Consider the following 18,296-nt stretch of genomic DNA (forward strand, 5'->3'; position numbering starts at 1 on the left):
GGCACAGGTTGCCCAGAGAGGTGGTGGATGCCCCATCCCTGGAAACATTCAAGGTCAGGTTGGACAGGGCTCTGAGCAACCTGATCTAGTTGAAGATGTCCCTGCCCACGGCAGGGGGGTTGGACTAGATGACCTTTAGAGGTCCCTTCCAACCCAAACTGTTCTGTGATTCTATGATTACTTGCTCTTTCAATGCTCCCCAATGGAGCGGGACTGAGCTGACTCACACCATGTCACACGGATGCAAGAAGTGCGCCAGGCTTCAACTGATCTGTGCAGCCACCGAAGTGTAAGGGGAACTGTCACTAGACTTTTTACCAGCGATTTATCCCTAGCACCCCTTATAAAAAGCAGAAAAGGTGTGGTGAGCCACTCTTTCACTTCACTGGCTCCTCGTAATTGATGGAAGATTACCAGGAACATGTTTTTGCAGGAAATATTTTCTAAGGCTAAACAACATTTGATGAGGGTGTGATAATAAATTACCGAGCATACATCTTTGCAGCTACTCCAAATTATGAGTATTGGTTTGTCCTTCCTATGTGTTGTTTCCATAGAAGCAGAGCTTAACCTTTTAAGTGCAGATTATAAAGGCACCTAATTCAATTAAAATTAGACTTCAAGCATATCAGCACTTAATACTCAAGAGTTATTATGCGATTGGATATAGACATCGTTGTGATTGGCAGGCAGCACAGTTTCCGTCTGAGCCAGCTGGAAAAATAGTATTGTGGTGGTAACTTTTAGGGTTTTCCTATACATTTCCCTACATAGTCCACTAATTGCTCGGTAATTCCTCCGAAATATGGGAATCCAGCACACAACACAGGAACGCAGGTGCAATTAAAGTTATTTATTGTAGGTTTTCTTTTCTGGACTGACAAAGAGGGTTTCCCAGAGATCGATAACACGACACAATGTTATACACCATTTCACAACTAGTCCCTTATCGCTTTATTAAGAACATAGTAATTTAAAAATATCTAAATATTTACATATTAATAAAACATATATACAGAAGATTGAGACATTTTTACCTAAATATGGAATGATTTTTTTTCTTCTTCTCTCTAATAAACCCTATAAAAAGATTTCTGAAGAAAGTCTGAACAGCAGTCACAGTAAGTAAACACAAATGCAATCTTCCAAATTTACAAAACGCTGATTCCGTTCTGAAGGGTTACGATACGGACACAACGGACCGGTGCCCCCTGCCCAATGCAGGCAACTCCAAGCCATGAAGGAAGGAAAGACTCAAATTTTAAGGTTTGCAGTGCACATTCGATCTATTCCACAGTTTCAGAGAGAACACGGTCATTCCTAAAAGTCCACGGTAGGTGGGTGGGGAAGGGCTGGGAGCCTGGTTTCTCAGGTGCCGAGAGAACAAACCGCTCCCCGTTGGCTTTGGCCTTATTTGTGGGCATTCGGCGACGTCTGAGAAAACAGGCTTTAGGATTATTAAAAAGACAGATTAAATACTTTGAAAACCATCCCACTCTGTAATAACACTTCTGTTGAGACACTCAAAGGCCAAATAGTTTCCAAAGAAAAAAAGATGCACCTAAAATATACACAGGGAAAGGAAACAGAATGGTAAAGGCTCTAGCAAGCTCTCCCTCCAATTGCAGGAAACACGCTCAAACTGCCTGGTGATCAATAGATGTTGCAGGTAAGACCTTCTAGACTTTTTCCTGACATTTTTAAAGTGAATTTAGTGCTGATGAAAGGTGCAGAAGTGAAGGTTTGCATGGAGGGCTGCGTACGATTTTACCTTAGCCCTGACCTGAAAGGACCGACCCTTTCAGCGTCTAAGAGGGTAGTGCAATTTCTTGATCGATTCACTCATCTTAACTGCTGAGATATCAATAGAGTGCCAGTCAAAAGGTGACTTTAAAAAAAAAAAAAAGGTGAATATTGTTGCCAAGGGCAGTGGTTGAAAAATCACAGTGTGCAGACCCTCTTCCTGGAAATCGGCAAACTAAGACGTTTTGAGATTGAGGTGGTAGGGCAAGCTGGGGGGGGAGAACGACCGCCTCCAGCGATCTGCACTACAAAGATGCTCGAGAGCCATCCCACTAGGACCACGCAGGGGAAGTTGTTTGCGGAATAGCTTCTCTTTGCTATAATTAGGAAACCGGGCACTGCTGGGAGGAATCCTGCTTTATTTCCTGCTAAACCCAGCGAGGACTTTTTAATCACAGCTGCGTACGACTGGTCATCGGTACCACAGCAGGCAGGAAAGGAAAAGTGGGTCTGCAGGAGCAAAGAGCTTCGCCGAGTCAAATGCTCATCGAGCCCCCGGGGTTCGTGATGGAGAGAGATGCCACCCCGCTCCCCGGGGACGGGAAGAATCACCCGACTGCGTGTATTCACCTCTGCGTGGCTTAAGACGAAACACTGCTGGCAAGCATACAATCACGTGGAAAAATACAATCATGGAGGAAAAACAAAGGCAAGAGAATGTCTTCAGAGTGGATACCCCGCTAATTAAATAATGCATTGGATACGGAGGGAAATCATCTTTAATTAAGATGAAGGACAGTGAAGCAATCTGGCGGTTTCGTTATTTTAGGTTACATGGAAAATGCATGAACCAACACAAACTTGAAGGGAAAACGGTGTGGATGTCCACATCTTGCGGTACACTGAAGTTCTCGCGCCGATCTTGCGGGAACGTTATTCAGAGGAGAGGATGTTTCTACCCACTAAGAACACTGATGCAGGATGTAAAATTTAAGCTGAAAAATCTAGGTTTGCGTCTATCAGATGATCTGTTGTGGTGTCGAAAAGGTTACCTGAAGGAAGAAAGAGTTTGAAGAAATCAGTTAAAAAATATAAAATTTAAGAAATCAGTAATTTGCAAAAAAAAAATATTTTAAAATTACGGAAATTACATATTTGAATTCTAACTTTAATTTGTGATGGGGCTGAACTGCTGGTGTGTATGCAGGCAGCGGCTGCTGAATTCCATTTAGAGTAGAGCTCAGCTGGCTAAAGAAAGCAAATTAAATAGATTTTTCCAAATACAGAATTTGCCAGCGAAGTTTTTCACACAGTCTATAGTGCACCCCACTTCAGATGCAAAGCGCTGCATTAGACTTCGGCACAAACTGCACTGCGATGCTCACCCCTTTGAAGTTACAGTTCTGAAGAAGTGAAAAAAGCACCACATGAATTTTAAACCTAGAGTACGTACTTTGGGATCTTCTTTGGAAAAAAAACCCCCACCACTCCACAGCAGTCTAAATGCATATGGGAGAATATGTATATATATAAAAAAAAGGTGCGCGGTATGATTATATCCCGTCTTTTTTAAAGCACTTTAAGAATGTGCTTGTTCTAAACAGAACAATGAAAGATGGACAGAAGAATTACAACTAGAGCGCTAAGAACACAGGGAAATAGGAGACAGACATCAATCAGCCTGAGAGGCAAATACAGCCCAATGAAAAGGGAAGACTCATACAATCATGCACTGAAAGGATAAGGATTTATATTACAATAAAGGATTTATATTTAAGGTTTCAAAAAGGTTTTTTTTTTTTTGAAGTTTTGTTTTCTTGATATTGTATTTCAAGAGAAAAGGAGACAACCTATATAGAATTGGATCGTTGCTGTTTTCTTATCATCTGTTTCTTTACCGAGAGATTGCTCTCATCTTTTCACAAAGCTGTGTCACCCCTGGACCTGAGGATTGGGATGTTGGTGTTTCGGCTTCTTTTAGGGATATCAAAATTCTTTCTCATCTTGAAATTAACCCCAGTGTGGAGAAACTATACAAACTCTCAGCACAACTGTGGCCCAAAGCACAGGTGTAAGGAGGGCTCTCTCATGGTCCTGGGCTGCATATATCTTTCAAATGCAATTTTCAAGATGAGGATTCAAGAAAAGGGTGTTGCAGCTGGCTTACATTTGTTTCCACATGCAGAACTTACAGGGTATGCCTTTTTTTTAAAAAAAAAAACCACAAAATCCAGATGTTTTGTGTAAATTGTAGACCAAAATAAGATGAGCCTTTTTGCAATATCAACTTATACAGAAAGGCTCTAAAAGCTGCCACATCTTCATCCTGATAAAGATCTATCTCACACCTTCCAGGTTCCTGTATCACCGAGAAACTAATCAGACTTTCCACTTAGTCCACGGTAATTACTCCCGGAGCTGACTGATCTGTCTCAGCTCAGGTCTGGACACAGCCTTCAGCTTTTGGTAGGTGCAAAAGCTGGAAATGTGGAAGACCTGAGCTTTGACAACATTTGTTAGAGACAGTTCTAGTATTTTCTTGAGATGTATCTGTCAATGCACCAAAGTTCCCAGCAAGTTTAACTGCCACAGTTCTTCCAATTTACTTTAAACACCCTTCAATCAACAGCTTTTAAAGCAAAGGCCCTCTTACCATTGAGGGTGATTTTAAAATGGGAGCATGATTTCTGCTCAGAAGTGCTAAAATATAATTGGGCAAAAATGTCTTCCTTAGTTTTATGAGGATGTACCAGCTCCGTTTTTTTATACAGCTTTTGAGTTCCAAAAGAAGGTTTTGAAAACAAAACACCCCTTGCTCTCCTCAAAGTTCAGGACTTTGCTAATTGTGGGCACAGAGGGAGCAAGTTCAAACCCGGCTGTAGGCACCGATGCCAATTAACTGCACCCAGAGCCCAGTCCTGCCAGCACAAAGGAGAGACACCTCTAAACATGACCTTAGCTGATCTGACCTTCTCTCTGGAAGCAGCCCTCTTCCCACCAACGATGAAGAGAGCTGAGAGCAACCACACTTCTAACTGAGGTGTCTCCACTGAAGTGTCAACCATAGGCTGTGATCCAAAAATGTGTAGGTTGAGGCATTTCAGCATCGATAGTCCATATATACCCAGATCTTGTTCATAACGTTGCCAGCATCACAGGCAGGACTAACTGAGCAGAAAAGGCAGATTAAAGGCATCTGAGTTTTCCCTTTTTTTTGCACCAACACTTACCATTGATTCAAATCATTCACTCCGGGCGCTTTTGCTTCACAAGTTTGTTCAATTCTTGAAGACCAGGAGAGCAACCGTCTGATGTCTGTCATAAATAGCTTCCCTACCCCACCTTTTCTCCCCATCCAGTCTCCAGCAAGACCCTCCTCATGCAATCCAATTCAGTCTGGTTTTATTCCAGTAACACAGCAGGTTAACCACTGATCATAGAATCATCGAATCATTTAGGTTGGAAAAGACCCTTAAGATCATCAAGTCCAACCGTTAACCCAACACTGCCAAGTCCACCACTAAACCATGTCCCTCAGCGCCACATCTACACGTCTTTTAAATACCTCCAGAGATGGTGATTCAACCACTTCCCTGGGCAGCCTGTTCCAATGCTTGACAACCCTTTTGGTGAAGAAATTTTTCCTAATATCCAATCTAAACCTTCCCTGGCACAACTTGAGGCTGTGATTTATCTGATATTAGTTGTCATCTGCAACCGAGGCCTATTGCGCCAGGCACTGTACACAGAGTCAGAGAGACTCTTCCCCAAAGATGTTTCTAGCTAAACAGAGAAGGCAGCTGAATAAATTGCACAAAGGCTCTCTTTAAAGAACCTGTCAGTAACACCCCTTTATAAAACCAGCTGTACTGAGAGAGGGAAAGACCTCTGTAAAAGTTATATTCCACCTCTTTCGCTACACTCCTTGATAGAAAGCATCTGCATTTTGGCTCTCTATCATAATTACTGTCATTGTACTGTCTGTATATCACTTTAAATCATTTGCTTCCAAGAACAGTATGATATTACACGGATACATACTATAAAGAGGCACTCGCACACATATAATAATGGGTGTGAGTCAAACGCTTGGCTTACAGCCTGTGAGCATCACCTCCCCCACCAATGCAAATTGCAGCGTGGTTTATTTAGGCGTCCTTCCACAGATAGTATGGAGAGGTATACATCTCAAAGGAAACATTTCATCTCAAAAACTGTGCATGCTTGGATGCTTGAAGGTGTAGGAGCAAGCAGACTGCAATGGTGATCTGCTGTGCAGTGGAAAGGGAGTCGTCTTCTCTACCACAACCATCTCAGCACACTCATTTCCACGAATGACGTACGACGCAAGTAGTAACTACAGAAACTGTGCTCGAAGAAAAGCGCAGCAATCCGATAATTCTGCTCCTTAATACGATTACCAGAGCAATGAAAAGATAACACTACGTCGCATTAGCAACCTTTATGAGGGTCCTCTTGCAACGCAATTGCTTCCCTCCCTGATAAAGGAAACGAACAGGATGTCACTGGGAAGAGACCTTTCAAACCAGAGCTTCCTGCATCTATTATCACAACCGTACCCTAAAACACTCAGCGGCTGGCCAAGAAAGCAGCGCGGCGGCTCACAGTCAGTGCGTGCTCCCAGCCCCCACTGGGTCCATGCCAGAACAAGACTATAGCTGCTTGTCCTCCCAACTGCTTCGCTAGTCCTATTCCTTAGTAACTGCACGTGCTCCGACAGCGGGATTTCAACCGACAGCGCTCCACGGCTGGCAGCTGCTGCTCCGGCACACAGCAGCGGGTGTGTGAAAGCTCCTTCTCCAGCCCTTATGCAAGAGAGATTAGGAAGCCCCTGCACAAGAGACAGATGCTGCGGTGGTACTAGTACTCTCCCGTCCACCCCATAGCCTCCAGGTAGCATGCCATGCGCTCAGCAACCCAGTATCAGTCCTGCCCCGTTCTTCACAGCAATAGCATCGCTGATCTCCAACCACCCACCTTAGGAATATGATAAAAATGCACCATAATCCATGACCCTATTTGTCTGCTCAAGATCTTCCCTCCTTTTAATTTGGCTTTGGGGATAACAGGCAGCACCTTGGTGAAATTGCAGGGAAATGACTGTAATGCAGGGAAATGACCATCTCCCCAGACTCTGGCCCCACTGGATTTTCAGAGGATGGCAGCTCAGCTCCTATCATCGGGGCACCTATTGATGGACTGACTCCTAATGAGAGGGTGCTTAAAATTTCAGTCTCAACCTGTCTTGATTTCAACACCACGTGCAACAGCGTGCAAAAATTTTATTTCCTAGTCCACACAGCTGCATAGCTAAGCTGCTGTTTAGCAACTGTCAGGCTTTTAAGGCAGGGTGGCTGCACTTCAAGAAAAAGTAAACCAACACTTAACTAGCATATAAATATCTTCGCAATCCTTCTGTGAACCCAAGATATTATTGCTAATACCTTGGACAACTGAACAGATACTACAATACAAATTATTATGTTTGTCCCTACCAATAACTCCGTTAAGAATCAAAAAAACTCCCAGAAATACCAGGGATGAGCGCAAGTCCCTGTCTGGTGTAAGAAGGGTAACTTACTGGCCTTATTAGCTTAGCTGCTACCATGAACCTTCAGGTTTTATGAGTGTGAAATAGAGGGGGAAATTGTAAGATTCTGATGCATTTGTTTTTTAATACAGGCTATTCAAAACTTAAAATAGCTGGGTCCTGTGTGCAATTACCAGACTGTATATGGCACACCAGGATTATTGAAAACTGCTTCTGTGCCATAAATAAACACACACATTGGAAGCTGATAAAAAATTTTAATGCATTTTACCTGTTTGTAGTAGAGAAATGTCCGGCTTCTCATCACAGTCAGTTGCCTCTGCTGATTACAAATATAAACAAGAAATCTCATTACTTTTACTGAATATGGGAATGCGATTAAAAAGCTACATACCGTAGAGTGATTTTGCATTTTCTATCTACTTTCCTCAGCTGCAATTTGCTATTGCTCAGTTAAAAACTCACTGCTTGGAGGAAAAGGTCATATAATAAAAATGCAAACTTAGAAGAGGGAGTTGGGTATTAAGAAGCAGTTGTGCCAGCAATGGGATGGAGTAACACTTGCTCTTTTTAAGGTTTCAGGATATCTGGATGATACAAGGAGTTGCAATCATTTGATAAAATCACATAAGAAAAGTCCCCAGCGGTCCTTGGAGGAAGAGCCTCTCAGGCTGGTACTCCACCCTCTGACAGCTGCCATCATCCAACGCCTACGGGGAAAGGGTGAATACCCCCATTTCTGCACCCAAACTTCCCGTGACCACAGGCAAGCTCATTTTGCGGGGGACAGATTGACTAGGGCAAAATGTCTTCAAAGATGCAGGTGGGCACCTGGTATAATTAAAGAAGCACGTAACCACGCAGATACACAGGCAATTACAGTGTATGTACACACACGTGCTTTCAACCCACAGCTTATGCAAGATCATTTGACTTAATTTAGCCCACGGCGAAGGAAAGCTGAAAGCCTAATTTGTTCATCTCGTATTTGCCACAGGCCAAGGGTATGCATAAAGATAGTTAATTTGGCTCAGCAGATGTGCAGTGACTTGTTAGATTGTAGTACTCTGGAGTGTGCATGTGAACCCCGAGTAAGTTATAGGCATGTAGCAGGAAATCGGTGCCTAACCTACACAAGCCCTATTCAAAATCCTATTACCTTTGTCTTTTGACACTTCAGCATGATATTTAAGGCCTTGAAGACACAGTGAGATCTTTCAGAGCGCTTAAGCAAACTAGATGTGGTCCTAAAGGACCAGCCCATTACATTGTACATGGTCAGCATGGTGGATATACATCAACTCACATCCATTCATTGCACAATATCCATAGGGATCAAATCTGACCAAGGCTACAGATGCACTGAGCAACTTAGTTCAGCTCCAACCTGAAACTAAACTAACTGTCCTTGTCATCTTTATCAGAGCTCTATACACGAGGATGTTGAGTTGCTGCCTTTATGAGGATATCCTAAGAACTAATCCAGCTGCTGATCTACATTAGTTTCCTTCCTCTAGCAACACCTGGCTACCCCTCTGTCCTGGTTTCGGCTGGGATAGAGTTAATTTTCTTCCTAGTAGCTGGTACAGTGCTGTGTTTTGGATTTAGTATGAGAATAATGTTGATAACACACTGATGTTTTAGTTGTTGCTAAGCAGTGCTTACAATAGTCAAGGACTTTTCAGCTTCCCATGCTCTACCAACTGAGAAGGCTGGAGGTGCACAAGAAGCTGGGAGGGGGCACAGCCAGGACAGCTGACCCAAACTGGCCAGAGGGACATTCCATACCATGTGACATCATGCTCAGTATATAAGCTGGGGGGAGTTGGCCGGGGGGTGTGTGTGTGTGTGTGTAACTGCTGCTCGGGGACTGGCTGGGCATCAGTCGGCACGTGGTGAGCAACTGCATTGTGCATCACTTGTTTTGTGTATTCTTTTACCATTATTATTATCATTATTATTTTCCCTTCCTTTTCTGTCCTATTAAACTGTCTTTATCTCAACCCACAAATTTTACTTTTTTTTTTTTCCAATTCTGTCCCCCCATGCTGCTGCGGGGAGGGGGGGAGTGAACCAACGGCTGTGTGGAGTTTAGCCGCCTGCCGGGTTAAACCACACCACCATCCCTGGAGGTTGCTCTCTCTCCCCCATGTGCACAGATGACAGATTAGTTTTTAGCTATATGCTCTTTACTCAGTTCTGCAAAATTAATTGAACTAAATAAAACAAACAAAAAACCCTAGTACTAAGCAGCTTTCCTCCCATAGAAGGTTTAAATGGAGAGCCCCGACAAGTACATGGCACAACCTGCAAGTGACTCTGTGCCTTGAACCGGTACCTTTTTCCGCTTTCTGTGAGAAGTGGCACACTGAGCAGAAACAAATTAAGTGCTTGGTACAGCTTATTGCAAAAATCTTGAGTTTTGGAAGGAACGGGTGGCTCAATAAATGGGAAGAGGTTACCTAGGCTGGTTTGAATCTGGACCAAACTCACAGCCTTGGAAGGACTGGATGTGCAAGCGAGGAGACAGCACGGTTAAATAAGCAGCTGGGAAACAGCCAGCAGGACATACGTGGCTTAAAACATCTGGAGTGACAGTCTGAGGCCAACTTCTAGCTACGTTATGAACCACCTGCACCAAGTGATTCTGCGGCACGGCTACGCAGCATACAAGAGATGAAGCTGTAACTGGCCCCTTGGGTTGAAGGGACCCAAGCTGTGAAAATGGGGGAAACCAGACATGAGTGCTGGCAATAGGCTGGAAAGTCTTCCCTCTATCAGTACCAAGGTTGGTGCCCACTAGGCTGTCCGCTCAAGTCATAGGTTTTCTGGAAATCTCAGCAGCGACTCTTGAAGTAGCTCAAGAGATGTGGTTACCTTTCTGCCTAACTGCTCTTCTTACACCTGGCTAAAACTCTGAGGAAGGCAGTAATACAGAAAGAAACAAATGGAAGCTAGGAAGTAGCTTGCTTTCAGAAGATAAGGACTTGAGTCTCCAACTTTGCAGAACCAGCTTTGCTGGTAACAAAGTTACCTGGCCATTTTAATCTTGCACAAGACTGATAGATGAGGTCCAGCTCTCCACCAATCGTTCCAGTCCCGTTCCTCATGCCAGCACAAATGTTCATATGGTCACCAAGATCAGATCTAGTTAAAAACTGACAACATCGCCACATGAATGCTTGTGCCAGTGCCAGAAAGGGAGTGGGAGCACGGCAGATGCCCGGAGAGCCTACTCACTCTTCTCAGTAGCTGCCTGAATTTGTTTTATGAAACTGGATGTGTAACCGCAGCTTCAGGTGAAGTATGACATAAAGGCATGACAAACACCTCGACCTCCCCTAACATGGATGTAAACCACCGGCTTCTCACATGTCATTCCAAGCAGGAAAGAAGGTTTGCCTTCGACAACCGCACCCAGAGATTGCCAGCCAAACTTTACTTGTCTTGAGCCAGCTTGCAAGACAAGGCAAGCAGGAATAGATCCTACTGTGGGAACTTGCAACCTCTTTTCTGTCCTTTGCTTAGATAGAGCTCGGTAGATCTTGCAAAACAATCCTGGTAGTCATTTCCTTAGAAATTTCTTTTTCTGCCCAAAAAAATATTGTTTAGCTTCTGATGTACATGTTTGTCTGTTAAGTGTACGCCTGCTGGTTTGCTCCTTGGACAGAAGTACATGTATGCTCAGGGCTGGGAAGATGAATGCAGCAGTTACTCATTTCAATATTGCCATTTTCATCTAAGATACTGGCCACAAAAGCACTGTACCACATGTTGGACTTGCATCCTACATCCTTCCTGGCCCTGTGTGTATTGCTAAGCAAAAAATCAACCTCATCTCTTGCAACACGTAGATATTCTATCAAAAACACAAACCAGGGAAATCAGAAGGATGAAGAGAAAGAGAAAGCAAAAAAACCCCTCATACGAAACAATGGAAGCACAAGGACGTGGGAGAAAAGGTGTATTTCCAGAAAAAAGGTAAGCATTTTTTCTTCCTTCATTCCCACTATTTTACACTGCAACAAGGTAATGTTAATTGTAAACAACAATTCAAAGATGAAGCGTCACGGCATGTAATTTATTTAAATTAATCCTGCCCGAAAAATTTCAGCATGTTTTCTAACACTGCCATATTTTCCTTTATGGAGCAGGGCAATCAAAAGCTTCCAGGTTACGCACAAGGTAATCACTTTACATGAACGGTTCTCACCCTGTGTACTTCGCGAGTATTAGTCATACAGTATCAGCTTTCCTGTCTATGCAATGGACAGCCACTACAGAATAATGGCTTACAGGCTCTTCGAAACATAAAAAGGGAGGAAGAACTTACTGCGAGAGATGTGTGGCCCCTGACCTACTGCTTATTAATGGATGGAGAGTTTAGTAATCAAAAGGCTCGGATGCTATGTCTGGCACAGAGGTGACATGAACAGCGAGTCAGTTCCTTCTGATTTTACACGTTTTAAGATCTCTATGCTAATGGTCAACTGTTTCCCTCTGTGCTGCCACTGGCAAGGACACCAGCCACCTACCCATACCATATTCTCTTCTGCAGGGTGACAAGACCACGCCGTGGGAAACCCGCCGCTGTAAATTACAAGGCAATTTGTATCGTAATTCACGCTGCTTTAAGAGAGGAAACCTATGCACATGCCTTTTCCTTTGACTTCTTCCCTTCCAGGGCCATTTTGCATCCCATCCCAGCAGCCAAGAAGGTTCAGCTTCTCTGCTGAGAGAAGACAAATCTGGCACTATGAAGCTGCGCCCCAGTACGCTGTGCTGTTGGCATGAAATGGGACCAGTAGTCAAGGCTGAAGAATATTATCATACTCTTTAATTTTAATTAAAACATCTGTTTGTAACATTAACCTCGCAGTCTCTTCTCCCCTTTGTGACAGCCAACTTGTGAGATTTTGAAAAGACTGAACAAGGCCAATAAAAATTTAATGGCAGTGACAGCTTTATTCTCAGATCTAACAAATAAAAAAAAACCTACCCAAGTCTCAGATCTCAGGCAATAATCTAAAAGAACTAAGAGAAAGCCAAATCAAAATAAATAAATAAAAAAAAAATATTTCCAGCCATGGAAAATATTGTCACTGATTCAGAACTTAAATGAATTTTTATTTGGCTTAAGATAACAACCCTTCAAAATCTACACAGGGGAACTATTTTCTAGAAAGCAGAATTTTTAAGTGTTTTTTTGATTAGCTTTCCAAGTAGGGAGCTTTTCTGTCCCTCATTCTAGGAGATGAGCCAAACATGATAAATAAGGTTGAAGCTGGGCAGCGTCTCTGATCCAGTGATCATCATTTCATTTAATTTGGAAACACTCAGGAGAGTACGCCCTATAGAAAGAGGTACGAAAAGCAGATCCACCCCACTCGTTTGCTAGAATTCTCTGAAATTATTAGTATCACTGAAAGCTAGAGCAGGATTTACGTTATCAGACTGAAATAATGTTTCACAGGATAAAGCGGAGAGGGCTGCTTGTGAATGCAGTGTCTTACTGCCTGGTTTGAAATGAAAAACTAATCAGAGGAGGTACTAAATGGCTCAGGGGAAGGCAAGCAGGATGGAAAGCCTGCCCCTCCTCTCTTAAATACTTCTGCTGTTAAAATTTAGTGCAACTCAGCGGTGACTAAAAAGTTGTCTTGTGGCTTCTGTAAAATAAATGGATCATCTGAAGCTTTTTCCATATAAAGCCTGCGCATTACGACAAACCAGAAACCGATGTAGATAAATCAGCGCGATCAGGCAGCAAGGAGACACATTGGCTCAGAAAGTCTCAGGTGAATTTAGCTTAATGCTGGCTCAAATTTGTTCTTTGGGCACCTTAGTCTATACCCACAAACTTAGCCAGCATGTTTCAGTGAGCAAGTGGAGACAAAACTAAGAGAATGACCTGGGAGCACGGACATTGAGGACACTCGCTCGGAAGGGCTAAGCCTCTGTTCCCCCGGCCACACACGGACTGGAAGAGCTCAAGAGCTCAGCTGGAAGAGTGATGAGTCCCGTGTCTCAGTGGCTGCGATTCCCGTAGTTTTCAGATTCTTAAAAGCTAAGTTTTGCAACATGGAGTCCTGGGACACCTTCTCCCTATAGCAGATGAAACCTCCCTCCATGCCTGCCCTCCTCTCCTGTTTTGGTCTCTGTTAAGTTACACACAGCTGTAACAATTTTGGTATTGCTTCACAATGAATAGTTAAAATGTGCACAGTTTCCACACAACCAGTTTTATATCAGGATAAAGCTGCTGAGGGCTGTGAGACTATGCTAGCCAGCATAGAAACATCCTTCCCTCGGTCCCATAGACCTCCCCAGGCATCTGCTAACAGCCATTGTTGGAAACAAAATACGGGACTAGATGGATCTGCCGCCTGATCAGTTCTACGTCCCTCATATCAGAAGCTCGTGGTTATAATGCACAAGTACTAACAAATCTTGTTTCAACAAGATGAAGATGTTACTGCAACCAGCTGTCTGCTCCCACCTCTCTGCAGCTATCTACTGTTTTGTTGTCACAAAGGCTGTGGAAACTTCTCATTTCTTCAGTGCAAGGTCAGGCTGGGTTAGCTTAAGCCACCAGTGAAGATGGTAGTGGACGGTAAGGTGCAGATGGCTATGGTGGTGCGTTCAATCACTCCTGCTAGATCGAAAAGAGCATGTCTGCCTGTGGTCTCATGTCAGAGAGAAACCGGTGCACTTCAGGGAATGGCCAGTAAACTAAACAACACAAAAAAGAGCTTTTCTACCAATCTAGGTACCGTGTACTTTTTTCAGCAAATAAACCTGAGGGGCTGCTAGGTACATTGCTGCTCACTACTCATCCACATACCAGTTAACGAGTTACCTTCCCTCTGCAGGCAGAGACAGATATTGGAGCCTATCTTATTCAGTCACACTATACTCAGCTTCACTTATTTTTCTTTATAGTCTTGCTAGCTTCGAGACAATATGCTCTGCTTAGATTCTCCCATCCTGAGAAAGGACCAGAGATGGTCCCATTTGAAAGGCAAAAGCTGAATGTCATTGTCATTTTAATTAATATCCTGCAGAGGCACGAAGAAAAGAAATAAAAAAGGATGAAAGAAAATAAAAATCAAAACAAAATTGGGTCAATCCTCTTTCCTGAGGGATCTTCTGCAGACAGCGCAAGGACCCTCCGCTCCCCGCATCTTCACCTTATGGAAGCCTGGCATCCCACTTCCCCCCTCCTGTCCTGGGGGGGGCAGGCAGCCTTGGAAGGGGCAGGAAGCAGTCCTGTTGTACAACACCAGTAATCTGACACTGTCTCTAACAAGATTATCTTCTATCCCTCTCTCCTCCCTCCCCCAATGCACACAAGAAACCCTTTTTAAGGCTAGTGCTGGTTTGCTGCTCTACTCAGGGAAGCTTATGCTGCTGAATAATCTGCACTTCGCACCCCCCCATGTTATTTCTGTCTCTGGGTGCTCCTCATTTTCCTCAGTCTTATGCTTTTCCCTCCTAGCATTAATAACATTGTGGAGAATGATTTCAGATGCCAGTCTAAGTGTACGTTTCAGAGACACAGCTTTGGACAGAAAATGTTGGCTCTCTGAGACAGGGAGCTGGAGAGGACATTTCCTGCGGTCTCACTCACCCGCCCGTAGCCACGGGGACCACCAGCATCCCCTGCGGAGCCATCAGGTTTCCCATCCCATCAACCCGTGGATACAAACAGGCACTTAATTGTGGTGATGGGCAGAAGGAAAGAGGGGAAAAGGCAGGCAGCTAAATACGGTAACAGTGAGGACCGTGTTTAAGGACGTTGGCACAAGTGATGTGCCTCAGACAATGGTGTCAGATGCTCCAAGGGAGAGATGGGCAACAAATACGACCACGAGAGAGCCTTAAGAAAACACTAGGATGAGGAAGAGTAAGTGAAGCCTTGTATGAAGAAAGCCCCTTGTAGAATAGGAGACATGAAGATGGGAAGGAGACTAGTTAAGGTTTATAAAGTAATTACACATCTCTTAATCAGTGATATTGCTTTCCCATGAATTCTACCGGGGATTTCGAGACTGCACATTGCTGTTCGTCGCTGGAGCTGAGAGCTCACCAGCTGCGTGCTGTCGGGGTGAAAGCTTAGCGCTGAGCCTTCACTGCAGGCTGGGCCTAGCCCCAAGCATGCAGGTTATCCCAGCCCAAGTTGAGCAGCTTTGCTGCAAAACCCTACCTACATTACCTGTTACTCACTGCTGGCAAGCTCCCTCCCATCTATTGCAGAACCTTGCTGGCACAACCAGGGTGGGCAGGTTTTTTTTTTGCTACAGTGATGCTGATTCTTTCACAAGGAATGTGAGATAACTCATCTATCCTTCCAGACACATATCGTTTAGAGGGAAAGGTCATTTGGGTTATGTCTTAACAGTACAGTGAGTGGCTTGTCAGACCAAACAACACAGAATTAAAAAACTTCTACCTGCAACCCTGGATGGATCAGTTAGTTTAGGACTCAGATTTCATCAAATACTGGGAAGGAGAGTTTGGGTGCTAATGGAGAGGGGTTAGAGACAACATTTGAGAAAGACTCAAAGTTAACTTGGCTGCAAAGACAGCTCCTAAACTTGCTACTATACCAAACATAAGGAAACACTGTACTTTACACAGAAACCTGCTAAAATCTTGGAGGTCTCATTTTCATAGAGTGAACATGTACAACTCTACAGTCAACAAGAAAAACACTTCTGCGGATACAAAGGCTCTAAGCTTTTAACCATACAATCACATGTTGTTCCTTACATTTTTATACATACCTGAGCCTCTTTTTAATCGTCTTCTTGCAAGTTTAATTTGATCCTGAAGAATCTGGACCCAGTCCCTAGGACCAGGAAGTTTATCCACATGGTTAGCAGTGCAGTATTTTTCTGTAAAGACTGAAATAAAAAGATACCATCTTTTTGAAATGTGCCACCAGAATGGAGAAAAGGAGACTGGAGAGGATTATAAACAAAATATATCAAATTATCCACTTATCAAAAAGCATTTAAATGGCCAAATCTAGGATTGCGAGAACAGAGTCCAACTCAACGTTTCACAAGTTTATCATTCAGAAGTCATTTGTGTGTATAAATATCACAGTAATACCATAGTTACTACTTATAAAAGCCTATCCCTGAGAAATGGTCTACACCTGACGTCTTCCATTCACGAATTTCACACAAAAACATCACAGAAAAATAATAGTGTACTTTGAACTGAGTCTCCAGATGGGGCAGGCACTTATAAATGCTGCCTTCCATATGGTACAAGTAGAGAGCTGAAGATCTGGTCATTTGGTGGCCTCTTGGTCAGGTTCGTAAAGCTGCAGGCAAACTGATGAAAGATAGAAGTCCTACCACTGCAGTAATCTCTACAGTTCTCGTACTGCCAAACCAGATGGAACAGAATTTTTATAAAGCTACTAAAAAAAAAAAAAAGCCATTATTGAGAAAAAAGAATTATCCTACAGGTCCAATTTTATATTTTGTAAAAATGGTACACAGAGGGTCAATATTATCTTTAATTCCATATTTACAGCAAACCTAGCAATGTTATACCAAAAATACAAAATTATAAATGGAGTGAAACTGATGCAATTGATTTTCATCATGCAACTGAGAGGTGTGCAAAAAAATAAACAAGAGCAGAAATAGAAAAAATATTATTACTGTTAGTATTGCTATTGTAGTCTTGGTCAGAGGTCTCAGAGCCCAGCATCCAATTATGACTGGCAAACAAAGAAAGAAAACTGGTCCCAGCTCAAGGAATTTGTAATCCTTGAGAATAAATGTCACATGAATGGGATGGGGAAGCATGCAGTAAAAAATGACAATTTCAGTATTTTTATACACACGCTTTTGAAACAGTGCTAGCTGGTAAGTATAAAGGGACTGAAAGTAATCACACCCTCCAAACTCCTTCCATGTTAACAACTTCACAAAACCCTTGCATGAAAGGCACTAGCAATACTTTTCTCCATAGTCTGATCAGCAAGGACGTCAGACCAACTGTGAGAGCTTCCCAGAGGAGCCAATAGAGTCCCACACATTGCCAGTGTCTGATCTGCCACAATTACGGTCTCTCTGAAGGTAGAAATAATCTTTCCCTTCTGAATCCATATAGTACCTGACACAATGGGAACCTGATCAATGACTTAAGACTCCTGCTTACTTCAAACACACAACTGCAGTTCCTGCTTGTGACCAGGGCCTGGGGACAATCAGTGACACCAGGCTGTACCCAGGCCACCCACCGCAGGTGCCTACTGTGGGAATTACGACTACTGCCCGCTGTTGCCTGCACAGGAAGCCAGAGTCGGGCAGCCTTGGAGGGCCAGTATGTTAACTTGCTTCTCTTATCTAACTTGCTTGTTCTTCTCTTGAATGAAAGTCAAAATAGCTTTGATTGCTCAGTGTGTGGTTAGGGAAACACCAACGTGGGCAAAAAAGAATGGGAATGCAATAGGAACGATGCAGGAGAAGTGGGACCTCCCCTTTCTAGTCTACCTGAGCTGTACAGTGCTAACAATGCCCTGTATCACAGAATCACAGAATGGTTTGGGTTGGAAGGGACCTTTGAAGATCATCTAGCCCAACCCCCCTGCCGTGGGCAGGGACATCTTCAACTAGATCAGGTTGCTCAAAGCCCCGTCCAACCTGAGCTTCAACATTTCCAGGGATGGGGCATCCACAGGTCCTCTGGGCAACCTGTTCCAGCATCTCACCAGCCTCCTCATAAAATTTTTCTTCCTTACGTCCAATCTAAACCTACCAAAAATTTTTCTTCCTTACGCCCAATCTAAACCTACCCTCTTTCAGTTCAAAACTGTTGCCCCTTGTCCTGTCACTACAGGCCCTGGTAAAAAGCCCCTCTCTTATAAGCCCCCTTTAAGTTTTGAAAAGCCACAATAAGGTCTCCCCAGAGCCTTCTCTTCTCTAGGCTGAACAACCCCAACTCTCTCAGCCTTTCCTCA

General features: G+C 43.5%; 1 protein-coding gene across 4 annotated transcripts in view; it reads right to left on the bottom strand.

Annotated features, from left to right (window-relative positions):
- Positions 1 to 838: 838 nt before the first annotated feature.
- BEND7 (BEN domain containing 7) overlaps positions 839 to 18,296 on the bottom strand; it is a 48,768-nt gene continuing 31,310 nt past the window's right edge. For 2 of the 4 annotated variants that reach the window (XM_009285510.1, XM_009285507.1), the window contains 3 exons: positions 16,099 to 16,218; positions 7,587 to 7,637; positions 839 to 2,795 (listed from right to left, as the gene is read on the bottom strand). In XM_009285510.1, the coding sequence (XP_009283785.1) occupies positions 2,734 to 2,795; positions 7,587 to 7,637; positions 16,099 to 16,218 (233 nt within the window). In that variant the 3' untranslated portion in view covers positions 839 to 2,733. Of the gene's footprint in view, positions 2,796 to 5,871; positions 6,243 to 7,586; positions 7,638 to 16,098; positions 16,219 to 18,296 lie in introns of those variants that run through there. The other 2 variants (XM_009285508.1, XM_009285509.1) reach the window with 2 other exon arrangements.

The sequence above is a fragment of the Aptenodytes forsteri genome, unplaced genomic scaffold, assembly GCF_000699145.1.
Source record: "Aptenodytes forsteri isolate BGI_AS27 unplaced genomic scaffold, ASM69914v1 Scaffold87, whole genome shotgun sequence".
Lineage (NCBI taxonomy): Eukaryota > Metazoa > Chordata > Aves > Sphenisciformes > Spheniscidae > Aptenodytes > Aptenodytes forsteri.